Consider the following 15918-nt stretch of genomic DNA (forward strand, 5'->3'; position numbering starts at 1 on the left):
AAGCCGCGTTAGACGGTTTGCACATGCTCAGTAGGTGTTTTTTTTCATTTTATGGGCGGAGAGGAGGTGGGGAGAGGCCGCTACGTAGCCAGGCACATGGTTACTTATTATTCACTGCACTTGCAGTGTTTACATCCTGGAGCGGCCGCGGATTGGCTGGCGGGACCACGTGATGCAGAGAGCTCCGCTCACGTGGTCTCCGCAGTGCCTCCGATAGAGCAGGCGCACCAAGAGCTGCTTGTAACGCGGCTCTTGGTAGCGTCCTGCTCCAACACCACCAGGCGTTGCGTTAGGGGCACGTTATGAGACCATAACGTCCCCTAAAACGCAACGTCTCACTGTGAAACCTTTGTCAAAGTCACTCAGCTCCTCTTTATGTTTACCTATATTCCCGCTTCTAAACATCACTTTCAAGAACTTGACTGCTCACTTACTGCCTAATACACCCCGCTTCTTGGCAAATGCCATTGGAATGATTTACTTTGTTACTGTGCAAAGATTTTAGGCACTTGTAAAAAAAAATAATGCTTAAAAAATAATGCATTGAATATTATTCTCAAGAGACTTCCTAGAAAGTGCAGTATATTGAAATAAATTAAGCAGAAATGGTTAATAGCAGTATTTGTAAGAACATGGAACATACTCACTTCTCTTGGCCCATTAGTTGTTTTTTTTTTTTATGCCATTAGCTATAGCTATGGTTCTTGTGCAGAGATGTCTGCACAAAACGCTAATCTCTAAACTGTCCCTCCCGTACCCACTTGGCCTATCTAGGCAGTATCCGACCCCAAATCAAGCCTATCACCAAGCTTCAACCCTTACGTATCTCTGACCTTTATTTTAGCACCTAGTATTGTTCCTGTATGTACACACAGACACATCCACAATTTTTACATGTACATTGTTTTGTGGAGTTGCTGCTAGAGATGGAAAATGTCTTATAGAATAACATACAGTAGTTATCTTTATGTGCTACTGCAAACTGTGATGATAGTTCACAAAGGGGTTGATTCACTAACCAGTATAATGAATGCTGCTTCAGCAATGCTTGTGAAAAAAACAATTAGTGGCCGTTATAGAGGCTATGCTCGCTCCTTGCAGTGTAGCGTGCCTTATACTTGGTAACCCGAGTTGCTTTCTTAGCAACAAGCACTCGTTCTATTAGCGGCCGCCTCTGTGAAGTATCGCGACTGTGATACTTCACTAGCGCTGCCGCTACTACGTTAGTTATCACAATTAACATAGTAGTGGCCGCACTAGTGAAGTAACACGATTGCAATACTTCACAGAGGAGGCCACTAATAGAACGAGCGCGCATTGCTAAGGAAGCAACTCGTGTTACCAAGTATAGGGCACACTACGCTGCAAGGAGTGAGCGTAGCCACACCCAGTAAAGACTGCACCATCCCTGGAGCGATTCAAATCCAGACTGAAAAGCCACCTGTTTAGCCTGGCATTTCCAGACTTATAAAATTCTTCCTGTGTACCACGATGGTCTGAGCCATGCTTATGCTCTTTGAGTCCTATGGGAGAAAAGCTTTTTAGAAATGTTATTTGTTGTTGTTGTAACGTCCACTAATGTGTTTTTTTTTAACGAGCGCTATACTGGTTAGTGAATCAACCCCAATGTGAGGTGAGCTCAAGTGACTTACATTTTTTCTTAACCTGTTGTGCTGTTTCCCTTTAAAATGTTCCATTTCTCCTGTTTAGTGTTTATGATAAACTGCCACAAATAAATTGTCTTTTTACGCCTCCCTGGAGACATATCTTGAAAATGTAGGAACTATGCTGTGTTTACCAGTAGCAAGGCAAGCTGGCATTACAGAGCAGGCTTTTTATCTATGCAAAACAAATGACTTCCATGATTTTATCCTTGATAAAGTGTGATTTTATGACTGCAGCACGGGGCCTGCTCTTTTTGCTAATGAAATTCTTTCAGAAGGTGCATCCAAGAGGAGCCGAGGATGATTTAAGTGTTCAGTCATAAGCAGTGAGAGATTACACTGTGCTCTGCTTAATATCTGCCGCACTCGCATCTTACCTGACCGTAAGGTGCATTGCTCAGTCTCCAGCCTGATAAATACGAATCTCTGCTTTATTGTTTTGTCACTGATGAAAATGAAAGATGATGTCATCTCTTTGCAGTTTACTCTTTTCTTTTTCCTTTTTGCATGACAAAAGCTGTAATGGCATTTCATCTTGTGAGACCTTGTCGCATACAGTTCCTGCGCACATAATAATCAAAGACTGTGTGGATGATCGGAACAAATAAAATATGTTGCTATATGTTTTTCTGCTTGTTTTACAGATCCCTAGAAAATCCAAACTTACTGTTCACCGCAATATCCGAGATGACGAGGGCTTTATCGTCCGACATTTTGCTGGAGCTGTGTGCTATGAAACTGTAAGCTTCATTCATCTGTCCTCTTGATTGTAATGGTGTGCCCATCACATCTCAGATATACGGCTTGGAGAGCTATGATGAATGGCCCAAACCTTTCCCTTCCACTCTTCTCTGTCTTTGATAAAGCTAGTGATGAGATTTGTAGATGGGTGAGGCAGGGCTACTATTCACTGTCTGAGTGAAATATTATAATTTACTTCATATAGCACAGTACCGACATTAAAAAGCAGATGTGTATCCTGTCCCATATAAATATTGAACACTGCATAGCTGAGTGAGCGCTATAGTAGTTGGAGTACTGCTATGATGTTAATTGTAAACATTACTAATAAGATGGCTGGATAGTGTACTGGTTAAGGGCGCTGCCTCTGACACAGGAGACAAGGGTTTAAATCTTGGCTCTTGCTGTTCAGTAAGCCTGCAGTGAGGAGACCTCGGGCAAGACTCCCTAACACTGCTATTGCCTATATAGTGCGCCCTAATGGCTGCAGCTCAAACCCTTTGAGTCTTCCAGGAGAAAAGCACAATATAAATGTTCTGTGTCTTGTAGCGTTTTTGCTGAAAACTACATAGCTGACTGAGTGCTGTAGTAATTGGAGTACTGCTATGATCATTTTAAACATTACTAATGCAACATAGCACCTTTGACAATATCAAATAGTGTCATCTTGTTGTCCTGATCTAAACTGCAGTGGCAATACCTAGAATATTCCAGTTTAAACCTCTTGGTCAGTATTAAAGCAATCTTCTTTTCAATTCTGTTGCTGTTTTGTTAGGAGCAGGTTATTCATATAGGCATAATGGCACAATGCATCAGTAGAAAATGTGCTGCTTTTTCAAGCACCATGAATCCCTTACTATAGAGAAGAATAGTGTGTTGTTTTGAGCCGTGTTATCTGGTTGTACATGGAAAGATCTGTAGTTGGAGGTTAGGCAGCATGCATGTCACGTCTCAGACCAGCACAAAAATCCAGACAGAAACACTGTGTCCTGCAGAGGAGCACGTACAGCCCTTACAAGACATATTGTCATGGTTGAAGGACTCCCACTCTGCACAGAAAATGACAACACAGAGTATAATTGTATCTCAATTTGTTCATCTCCACGTCCTCTCAGGCTAATGATGTTTTTATGTTTTATGTTACTACTGTGCTGCAAAAAATTGAATGTACATTTCAAATCTAAACTGTTTTTATTAGTGCTATGGATTTATGTAGCGCCATCATCCTCCATGGCGCTGTAGAGTTAGAAACAAAAATGGGTGCATAAAAATACAGTTCCTAAAGCAGAAGTGGTAGACAACAACTGTTAGTGATAAATCTATTGTGATTAATACAATATTCAGCAATTTACAAGACATAAAAAGGAATAAAACCCTGCTCTTGCTTAAATCGAAAGGAATCTGTAGGAAACCAGAGGTGGGGGAATACATAAGCTTGTTTTGCAGTTGTGTTGTGTTTTAGGTAATGTTGAAAAAAAGAGCTCAGCTTCGCCAAAGGCTTGGAAAGAATTGGCCCAGGTTAGATTGTGTACTTTTTCGAAATGATGTGTTACAAGGTTTGGAGAGTGATGGATGTATTTTGGAATGGAAATTACAGAAGATAGGAAAGGCTGGTGAGAAATCCTATACCCATGAATGGGAGGAGGTGATTCCAGATGAATAAAAGAGAATGGCTAACTATTGGTGTAATGGCAGCCTTTTTGAATTAGGATAGAAAGTGCCATAGAAAGGAAAAGGTTAAAAAGAGATGTTAAAGAAGGGATGAAGGATGAGGAGAACTGCAGAATGAGGTGGGAAGGGAATAAGAGCACAAATGGTAAGGTCCCCTCTGTTTCTGGTCCTTGGTCATCTTCATATTTGACTGAATTGTTCAGTCAAATATTAAAACCAGGAAGCTCCTACTAGTGGTGGCGCAAGTTCCAAACCCTGCAAGCACAGAAAAAGAAAGTAATTATTCACAAGTGTTTTTTTTTTTCACTGCACAGGCGCCATTTGAAACTTGCACCTGCACAGTTTAGAATCTCTCGGTGCCATTCAGAAGAACTTCTGGGTGGTGCAGGTGCTACAAGGACCTGGAATGGGAAACTGGGATCCCCAAGGCCAACGAGCAGTGCCAGGACACTTTTAAACAGTTATCTAGCCGAGGGCTTTTCAACCCTGTCCTCAAGTACCACCAACAGTGCATGTTTTGCAGAAAACCACAAACATGCACAGGTGAGGTAATTAGTGTCTCAGCAGAGCTGATTAACTACCTCTGTGGATTTCCACAAACATGCACTGTTGGTGGTACTTGAGGACAGGGTTGAAAAAGCCCTGATCTAGCCCACCATGAGATTTATTTAATAGATTTCCCCCAATTCAGGGGTACTTTAAGCTGATGACTACAGAAAGAAATTGAAGGCTACAAAGAGGGGTCACTACAGATTTTGTCTCATCACTTTGTTATATCAGTGAAAGTACATTGCTAATTATTAAAGGACAACCTGACATGATGAGATGCCAAGCACACACCATAACTAGGCTGTGTTCCTTTTTTTCTTTCTGTGCCTGAAATAATTAAACATCAGGTATGCAAGTGATAGGTTGTCCAGGTTGGGACCGGGTCGCACTGGGTCAAACTACAGCATAACCCTCACTGATAAGTAATTATAGCCATAAAATACTTTCCTGTTAATAAATGGCTTCTGGAGAGAGAGAGAGAGAGAGAGAGAGAGAGCAGGAAAGAGATCAAGGTCAACAATTCATAGATTTCAGCTCTGGCATACTTCAGTGAAGGTGTCATTGAGCAGAGACAATGAAACAGCAAAAACTTAAAAACTAGATCCAAATATAAAATAAAACCATGTGATATCTCAAAAAGTCATTTTTTAGAAGGAGGTGGCTATATACAATTGTTTTTCTCATCAGTTTATTTTCACCTCGGATGTCCTTTAAGCTGATAAGTGGGGAAATTGAGAATGGAGTGGGGGGCAGAAGAAAAGTGCTAAAGAATAACTTTGGATTGTGGGTCTGGGATGATCTGTCTATTCTTTTGAAGGATAGGTCAAAAAATTACTGTTGCACAATGGAGGGGCATATATGTCTATTTGTATGACTAGCAGGATGCTACTCTTATGTTTAAGGATCGCAAGACTTATGGGTAGTACAAGCAGTATGTCTGCGGGCGTAGCCATCACGGGGCCACCAGGTACCCAAGCGAACATACTGTGCATGTGGGCGCTGTGTGTCTGGGTCAGGTGACCGTGTGCGCCGGCCACGTCCCTACAGTCCCTGCTTGTACTCATAAGCCTTGCAAGTCTGAAGACATACTGCACCTGCGCCGACTTGTAGCTGAATGGAATGAGACGCTGGGCTACGGAGGTGCGGTAAGCCAATGCACACCTCCCACACACAGGTTGTCAATTTCCTATTCGCTTCTGGACTAAGGTATCCTTTAAAGCCTGCGAAAGATCTGTGGGACTAAATCTCCTTGAAAACCTTTACACAAGCGATGCGGCAATGTTACCCCATGTTCTACTGCACAATACGTTTTTCATGGTAAGAGAATGTATCACGTGGTCTGAGTAAATTTCCAATAGACAGGTGAAAGATATTGCAGGCAGCATTCACCACACTAATGAGAACAATGTCAAAGAAATTAAATGTCTGATTCTTACTTGGCATTCTTCTGGCGACAGGAACAATGAGAAAATGCCAGCATTGATCTTCAGTGTGAACATTCCATAAGTTGTCAAATAGCATCCCAGATTGTTCCAGTGCTGGAAGTAGATCTGCTGATCCAAATGACTTAGGCCTCAATTCACTAAGCTTATCTCCTGTCTTTAATAACTCTTCTAGAGTTGTTACCATGGTGATAAGGCATGTAGTATTCAGGAAACATTTTACCTCAGGCAAAGATAAAAAGTTAACTCTTCTGTCTTTAAGTTAACTCTTCAATCCTTAAAATAACTCCAGAGTTAAAGACAGGCTGTTTATTAACTGCGTGTGAAAATAACTACAGAGGAAGTAAATTAACTACAGAGGAGGTAAATTAAGTACAGGAGAGGTAACTTAAGGAATGAAGGGATAAGATAACTCTCTCTTATGTAGAGGTAAGTTTTCTCTTGCCTTATTATCTCCAGCATGATCTTAGTGAATGCCTCATCACCATGGTGATAACTCTAGAAACGTTATAAAAGACAGGAGATAAGCTTAGTGAATTGAGGCCATTGAGTTCATGTTACACCTTTTCAGTAGTTATTTGTGTGCACTTGCTGATCTGGAAGTTGCCATCATAACGTGTATGCTTTCTCTTTAGGTGAGGCTAGTCCCTACCCTTCAAAAGCAAGTGCTTGACACTTCACTATATAGTCCTCAATTATTCAGTGGATGGGAAAACAAATTAACATTTTACGCAATAGTCTTCTTACAAACTTCACCTTGTAGTTTGACTTCTTTTTTTTTTCCTGGTAAATATATATATATATATATATATATATATATATATATATATATATATATATATATATATATATATATATATAAGCCTTATCATAAACAATATACATAGAACAGTTTGTCTCATATTAGTATTCTGTTTATGAACCAATATAGCACAGTTAAAGCTTATCATGGCCCACATCTTTATATCCCATTTTTTACAATAGATTTAGAACTGTCCCTCCCTCCCAGTCTGGATGTATTATTTTGTCTCCCCACCTTATCAATCAACTTGTCTTATATAGTGAATGTCTTCTAGCATAATGGGAATCTTCCTAAGAAAAAAAAAGAAAAAATATTAGAAAGCTGTGCCTGAGCTTTTGACCATGTCTGTCTCACCACATCATGAATACAGATCACCCTCATATTATACCGTTGGGGATTTTCCTTTTCCACTGATGTTTTCTGTCTGTGACTCCAAGTAGAAGATACAGATTGTTCCATAGAGTGAATAGTATTTGAGAGTTCTGAGATAGAGGAGACCAAACTTTTACTTTTTTAAACTAACTGCTGGCAGACAATTGCAAAATAACTTGTGTAGCTTTGTGACCACTTTGAATAATCTAATAAAAAACAAACAATTGAAGCCATTGTCTCTCCACACCAGTTAATGCAGTGTCCCGTATGCTCTGCATTAGGATCTGCGTCTTCTCTGAGAAATCCAGGTAGTGCACTATCATTGCCGTCACTGCAGCCCTGTGTTTTTGAGTTGGCCAAGTCTGTGAGTCCTCACAACTTTAAAGTGGTAAACCAGGTCCTTCTAGAATTAAACTGGTGCAGAGTTTAGGGAAATCTGCTGGTTTATAGGCTTCAAGCACACTCATAAAGCACAAATTGTTCCACTGTTAGGCCTGAAACCCACTAGCAGCACTTTTCTAAGCCTTTTCTGAGTGCTTGTGATTTGAAAAGTTATTGTTCATGTAATGCTAGGTGTGTGATCCTACTTGAGGATGTTTTTTTTTTTTTTTAAATCCCCCAATGGCATTACATTACCAAGAGCTTTTCAAATCACTGGCACTTAGAAAAGCACTGCCAGTGGTTCCAGGCCTTAGTGTTTGTTTGTCTTGATATAAGACACCATTATAACCTGTCATCTGCTCAGCAGAAATACGCATGCCTATGCTTTACTTATCACATCCCCTGGGTGCAAGTACTCCATTCCACCTCCGTTGTAATTTGTTCTCTTGCTTATTGGCTCCGTCAGCTCAGGTTGAATTTGTTCAATTACTTTCCAGTGAAATTACCTAAAGTTATATTGCTTAGAACCTTCTTTTGAGTGTAGACTTTTTCTATGTCTACTCAGAACCATCTTGTCCATAAGAAGTCCACTATTTTGTTTTGGATGTAACGAGGTAGAAGTCTTTAACCACCTGAGTGGTATGGACGAGCTCAGCTCGTCCATCACCGCTGCAGTGGATTTCTCAGGCCCTTGAGAATGTTTTTTCAACAAATTTTCTGAGGGGTTGTAGCTAGCACTTGGCTAGCTACATCACCCCTCCGATCGCCGCCGGCCCGCTCTGGTCCCCCCGATCGCCGCTCTTTTATGCTTCCCCCCCCTCCCGGAGCCCGTGCTGGCGCAGCCTCTCCATAGCCTCCAGGGGTCGCTATGGCAGCGATCGGAACTGCGCATAATGTCATGCCCGATCGTCGCCATAGCAACACCTGAAGCTATGGCGGAAGTCTCGGCCATCGCGGGACTGCCTGAGCCCGACAGACCCGACAGGGGGAGAGAAGATTAGATCATATACAGAGATAACACAGCCACTGTGCAACTAGCAAAGGCTGCAGTAAGCCAGAGCATATTAGAACAGCTATAGGAACTTATAGGATAGAAGAAATAAGGCTCAACATTTTTGTTACAGAGTCTCTTTAAGAAGCCTGGACATACACAAACATAATGCTCTGTGCACTTTTTTCAGGCGTTTTATAAAACATCCTTGTAAACCAAGCCTTATTAAAATGCGTAGTATCCTGTACTTGAAGTGCTTCCTTATGATCTTGCTATAAATCCATATTTTTCATTTCATACTAGACACAGTTCGTGGAAAAGAACAATGATGCACTGCACATGTCACTCGAGTCTCTCATCTGCGAGTCCAAAGATAAATTTGTACGGATTTGTTTGAATCAGCCAATAACAACAAGGACTCCAAGCAGAAGACTGGGAAACTGAGCTTCATTAGTGTGGGGAACAAATTTAAGGTATGGAACAATTCCTGTTTCAATAATGGCTTTTTTATTGTTTAATTTATTAAATGAACATCAGTCTATATAAAAAAGGAAATGGAGAAACAAAAAACATACTACATGCATAGATTGGAGGTGCCGTCTGAATAGGTGGGCACAGGGCCGGACCAGGCAACAAAAGCATTCGCTTGGGGCCCCATTCAGAGTCAAAGGGGCCCCATCAGCACATAAACCAGCCCTCACCATCCTGTCAGCGGTGGCTGGATGGTATAATGGTTAAAGGGACTCTGAGCAGTGCAGTAACTTTGGAAAGATGCATATCATTTTAAAGCTCTCTTTCTCCTCCAATGATATATAAACCCTATGCCTTTTAGTTTTCGCTATTTTCGTGAACGAAATCGCGGCCACGACAATTTCGATCGCCAAAATAGCGAAAACTAAAAGGCGTAGGGTGGCAGTTTATCTATCATTGGAAAGAGTAGAAAGAGAGCTTCAAAATGATATGCATTGTATTACACAGGACGACTTTTCTCCAAAGTCGGCAGCTCGATTCAGCACAATGCAATGAAATATAAGGAACCCAGGGGGATATAATTACAAACATCATGCTGGTAGGTGTGAGGATGTAATTAATTAGTTGTGGGTATGCTTAAAGGCATACCCACAGGCACTGCTCTGAGTCCCTTTAAGGGCTCTGCCTCTGACACAGGAGACCAGGGTTCGAATCTCGGCTCTGCCTGTTCAGTAAGCCAGCACCTATTCGGTAGGAGACCTTAGGCTAGTCTCTCCAACACTGCTACTGCCTATAGGGCGCGTCCTAGTGGCTGCAGCTCTGGCGCTTTGAGTCCGCCAGGAGGAAAAGCGCGATATAAATGTTATTTGTCTTGTCAAATGATGCTGTGCGCTGCTGATTGACTTCAGAGCCAGGTTCTCCTCCTAGGTCTCCCTCCTGCTACTGTGCGCTCTGCCGCTGCTCACTCCTCCCTCCCTTCCCACAGAGAACCACAGCTGCAGCAAGAATGATATCAGCAGATGGCAAACGCTCACTCACCTATCCATGATCCAAGCGATAGAGATCCCGTCATCTGAAACCGATCTGTCTCTTCTACAGTGCAGCCGCTTGCTCTGAACTTCCTGATTCTCAGATCAGACAGGAAGTAGTCATAGTAGTAGTAACAGAGCGGCAGCACTCTAGAGGATACAGATGGGCTCCGGATGACGGGACCTCTATTGCTTGGATCGCAATAGGTGAATGTGAGTCATCTGGTGCTGTCATTCTCCCCCGCTGTGGCTGCCTTCTATGCTGGACTATCGTATTCACTGGGATGGAGGCTGCATGGTGGCTGTCTAGTTTGGGAGGAAATCGGTTGTTCGGTGGTGGGAGTGGTTATGTAATTCTGTCTGGGGAACGGCTTCCGGTTTGGCGGTGTCCAGAGCTTTCTGCTATTGCCAGGCTGGAGATGCAGGGGAAAGTGCTGCTGCTGTGATATCTGGCGTCCTCTTCACAGGGGTGCCCCAGCCCCTGAGTGCAAATGTCCCAGCCATTCATCTCTCACTCTGCATTTTGCCGCTGCTATTCCCTGCATTGTGCACCCACAGAGGAAAGCGGGCTGTTGCCCATAGCAACCAGTAGCTTGGCTGCCCCCGGTGTGTGCGGCATGTTGCTGTGCAGCTGCCTCTTCTGATTCTATTACGACATGATGGGGGGGCCCAAATTAGTTACTTTGCTTAGGGCCCCATTTAGCCTTAATCTGGCTCTGGGTGGGCATACCTATAACATTGGCATCTGATAAAAATAGCACTGGAGACTACCAGTAGTAGAATATCGGTAATATTACTACATTAATGATATTCTACTATTTAATTCCTAATGTAAAATATTGGTAATCTTTACTAATATTTTGCTATAACCTAACCCTACTTTCACACAGTACCCTCCCTCTACCCATGCATAACCCTAAGACTTCCTGGTGCTGGCTGACCTTAACCCCCTCCCCCGGTACCTAACCACACATCACCCCCCCCCCCCCCCCCCCGTTGCCTGGCCTTAACCACCCCCTTGATGCCTAAACTGACAGCTCCTATACCTAGCACTAAAACATGCCCCCCCCCCCCCCCCCCCCCCTCCAGTGCCTAATCTCACCCCTAAACTAACCTGCTGTCATCATAGGAAAAGCCACGATTAGGGGCAATAAACAGTAACTGTGGTATCCGCTATTTATTGGGTGCCGTAATTACCATTCATTGTTGCTAATCGCAGCCTTTACTATTGCCACCAATGGAGGTGCAATTTTTAGCTGTGATTCTCCTTCGCCATTTTTACCTGATTTGATAAGTGATGCTCGCAGTATATGTCTGACATGTACTAGGTAGGTTCTTCATTCCAAGATGTATTACTCAAAGAAAGCAAACATTTTAAAAAACATCTTAGTGTAGAGGTATAGCTAAGCTTGAATTGCTGGGAAAACTGGTAGGATTGCAGTAGTTGAGCTTTATTGGGCTAAGGCGACATACAGTGGAGAAGGTAAATCTACTTCATCAGATATCCATGCCAAGTCACTGTACAAGTAGCCCACTCACATTTTTAGTACAGCCACTTGACACCTGATAAAGTAGGTTTAATCCACCAAACATTGGTGTACTAGGGACTTAATTTAAATGGTGTAATAACCAGGGAAAACAGTCAAAGAAAATGTGTGGGTTTTAATTACAGTAGCACGTTTTATTTTAAAACTATAAATTAGCTGAAAACTGAGAAATATTTTTTTTTCCTTCTTCTTATTCACTTTGAAATGCAAGTACTATAAAATAATTACAGCAAAGTTCCCGTTATCTGGAATTCAGGCTACCAGAAGTCTTAACTAACTGGCATACCTGAGGGATAATTAGGACCTATTTTGGGGGGCTTTCTGGTGGTGCTGGCAGGCTTAGAAATACTTACCGAGGCTCCAGCGATGTCTGGCAGCCTCCCTCTATCTTCCTGTGGGCTCTGAGCAGCTTCTGGCATCTGTGTACGGAAGCTGGAGTGTCACATGACCCAATGCAGGTCAGCTGACACTCTGGCAGCCATGCACTGGGGAAGCCAGAAAGCTGCTCTGAGCCTGCAGTGAGATAGAGGGAGGCTGCCAGACATCGCTGGAGCCTCAGTAAGTATTTGCAAGGGGAAGTTTGTGCTATTTCGCTATTGCTGTGATACTACCCTATTGCTCAAGCAACCAGCAAGCACATGTATAAGGCAATTCCCAATGATGCCAGATATCGGGGATTTTGCTGTATTAGCAAAAAGTACCACCCAAAGAAAGCCTAATTTGTGCTTGAAAAAAAAACACTGTATAGATCATTTCAGTGTGACAAGTAATGATAAAGTAATTGCCAAATGAATGGACGCAGCGCTGAAATGTGAAAATCGCTCTGGAAAAACCCTTAGAGGTGAAGTGGTTGATGAGCCTCTGCTGGACATAGTCAGCTGGACAATTTCAGTATAACGAAGCTGCAACAGACATTCACACAGGAAGTCAGTTTTGCAAACCCAGCTAGCTAACTAATCAAAAATGTATAATGCAAATGGTTCAGTAGTTGCATTGCAAAGTATGAGATTTCTTGCACAGTACGCATTAATAATAAATAATGAACTAGGCAATCCGTTTTCATATGCAATAAAAAGTCATCTTTTATGCAAATGCATGCAGTTTATTGATAATTGACTTACACAGCACCAGCTGTACTAAGAAGGTGCAACACATAATAAATACAGTGTATATGGATAAACAATGGTACTACAGCTAGTTGTGCAAAGCAGACTATAAAATGTAGATGGAAATGAAATGGCAATGTACTGTATATATAGCAATACTAAAAAAGTAGAGCCCTGCCAAGCTTACCATAAAAACAAGTTTGTAAAAAGATGCAAAACCAACAAACTTTTCCTGACCCACAGCATTATATCCAGCAGAAAATTGCTTTTGAAGGTTTCACGTTGTTTTATTTAGTGTTTCAGCAGCCTGAACTAGCGCTATTTTGTCTACTTTTTTTTTTATTCCCCCATTGAATCTTGTTATCACTGTGCAGGGTTATGCTGTTGTATGTGCTGGTCTTTTAAAATGTTTATGTATTTTATTTTCTACAGTACTGTACTCAACTTTTTTTTTCTTTTCAACTAACTGCATTGTATAGCAGCAGCATAGAAAATGATGATGTAGTACACCTCTGGGCCTGAGAATGTGAAAACTGATTTGAACTATTGCCCATTCCAAGTAGTCTGAATTTAGTGGAGATTTTATAAGTGTAAGTTGCAGGAAGAAAGGAAGCAAGCTTTAAGTGGCTGTTTTTGGCAGCACTTGTAATTACTCATCACATCCCGCTATAGGTCGTCTCTGGTAATAAGAATGTTAGTCAGTTAGTGGTTTTGGCAGCTTTGTTACCTGTAAAATGAAACTATCGGATCCTGCGAAGATTCTGATTTGTATTGGAAGTAATATATTGCTACTTCATACTTCAAAGTGTATCTGCTTCAGATTTATTTGTGAACTGTATATTTTTATAGTATTCACCAGAATAATTTTTGACAATAAAATATGAACTTTTAAAATATCTCATATACTTTCTGATATTTCCAGTAGGTGGAACACCAGATTATTTAAGGAAGAGCATTTATCTTAAACTTACAACTTGTAATGAGAAAAGATAGTTTTACTTTTAGAGAGCAATAAATGGTTAAAGAGACACTAAAGCGAAAAAAAAAGGATGATGTGATGATTTGTATGTGTAGCACAGCTAAGAAATAAAACATTAAGATCAGATACATCAGTGTAATTGTTTCCAGTACAGGAAGAGTTGAGAAACTCCAGTTGTTATCTCTATGCAAACAAGCCATTAAGCTCTCCGACTAAGTTAGTCGTGGAGAGGGCTGTTATCTGACTTTTATTATCTCAACTGTTCCTGGACTATTTACTTTTTCTCTGCCAGAGGAGAGGTCATTAGTTCACAGACTGCTCTGAAAGACTCAATTTGAATGCTGAGTGTTGTGTAATCTGCACATATTAGAGTATGATGCAATGTTAGAAAAAACACTATATACCTGAAAATAAAAGTATGAGAATATTTTCTTTGCTGCTAATCTTCTAGTAATTATTCATAGTACACAACCAATTCACTATATCATATATTTTTTTTCGCTTCAGTGTCTCTTTAAGTAGGGCTAACCTTGCAGAGTTAGTGCTATTCTTAAAGGGGAACTGAAGAGAGAGCTACATGGAGGCTGTCATGTTTATTTCCTTTTAATCAATACCAGTTGCCTGGCAGCCCTGCTGGTCTATTTCTCTGCAGTAGTATCTGATTAAAACCAGAAACAAGCATGCAGCTAGTCTTGTCAGATCAGACTTATAAGTCTGAACCACTGAAACACCTCATCTGCTGCATGCTTGTTCAGGGGCTATGGCTAATAGTATTAGAGGCAGAGGATCAGCAGGGTTGCCAGGCAACTGGTATTGTCTAAAAGGAAATAAACATGACAGCCTCCATATACCTCTCTCTTCAGTTCCCCTTTAATGCCAAGGCCTACAGCAAGGTACTTTGGGTCTGATGCAGTAAACAATGGTAAAGTTGCTGCAAGCATGGAGTGCATAGTAATTTTACTTTTATTAGCACAGAGGGCGTGCCGACTGTTAACTCATTGGGGCCGCACGTGTTACCGGGTTAATGCGTGCATTGCTACAGTAACATACAGCGTAACATGCATTACAATCACTTCCAGTCTACTGCTAGATCAAGCTTTACAGTATTCTGGGTACCACTTCTTCTATCCATGTTTCCAATGGTCACCTTTCACTTCAGGATAAGTATTAGCAACTTCAGAGGTCCTCCGCTTATGATTGGCATTTCATCACGGGGTGCCTGGAGAATATAGGTAGGCAGCATTACACTGGCATGTGGAGCTTTGTGGCTGCCATAGCAGAGATACCCTAGGCACACAGGATAACTTGGGGCATTGCCTCCTCGATTATTGCCCACCCACGGCTTTCACCCTTTTATGGAACTTCATCAGGGTGTGAAAGATGTTTAATTGTATGCAACATAGTTACATGGGTCAAAATAAACCTGATTTTATTACTAGAATTATGCCTTATTTCCAGCAAGATGAACACTTGAGGGATATCTATGCAGATCTATTTTGTAAACCGATCTCACCAATTTATGTATATTTCTTTGCATTTGTTTCAAATATATTATACCACCATAACCCTTTTGTATCCCACTATTTTAGTGAAAAGAAGCTGGAAATAAAATGTGTCTTGAATGTTGTAATGCTTTTTCCTGAATTTGCTAGTCTGTCTTTTTGATGCAATTCTAGTAGTTTTTTTTTTATGTGAGAAAACTGATAACTTGCTTTACTGGCTGTGTCAGCTCTGCAGATGTGATGTTTGCTACACTGGAGTGAACATGGCTGTGATAAAAGAGAAGTTAATTTTTTTTGCTTATTTACATAGTCATCTTAGTTAAAAAGACACATTCCCATCTGGTTTCTGAGTCTTAGCAACTTAATCTAGAATTCCTTGATTTAAATGCAAAACTAGAATTGGCTGTAACACCTCCTGTGGTTAGTTATGCTACATCTTAACCACCCAGTCTCTGTTCATACTACTGCCCATATGCATTTAACATTTTCTCCTGAGTTTTCTCCTAAGTGATATTTTTAAACTTGAAATGTTCATTGTGATTGCGCTCTCAGCATAAAAAACTCTTGCACTCACCTCTCCCCCCTTCATGGACTCAATCACCAGATGTTGCGGTCTTATGAAAAGACCAGACAGCGCTTTCGGGGTGTATGGCCCCCCGTCGCCTTGCGAGC

At 41.4% G+C, this 15918-nt stretch overlaps 1 protein-coding gene across 1 annotated transcript in view; it reads left to right on the plus strand.

Moving 5' to 3' along the window:
- The window catches only part of MYO6 (myosin VI), a 393572-nt gene that overhangs the window by 257731 nt on the left and 119923 nt on the right, over positions 1 to 15918 (plus strand). The window contains 3 exon segments of the mRNA XM_068281511.1: positions 2309 to 2404; positions 8917 to 8998; positions 9001 to 9086. Coding sequence (XP_068137612.1) covers positions 2309 to 2404; positions 8917 to 8998; positions 9001 to 9086 — 264 coding nt within the window.

This window comes from Hyperolius riggenbachi, chromosome 4 (assembly GCF_040937935.1).
Source record: "Hyperolius riggenbachi isolate aHypRig1 chromosome 4, aHypRig1.pri, whole genome shotgun sequence".
In the NCBI taxonomy this organism is placed as follows: domain Eukaryota; kingdom Metazoa; phylum Chordata; class Amphibia; order Anura; family Hyperoliidae; genus Hyperolius; species Hyperolius riggenbachi.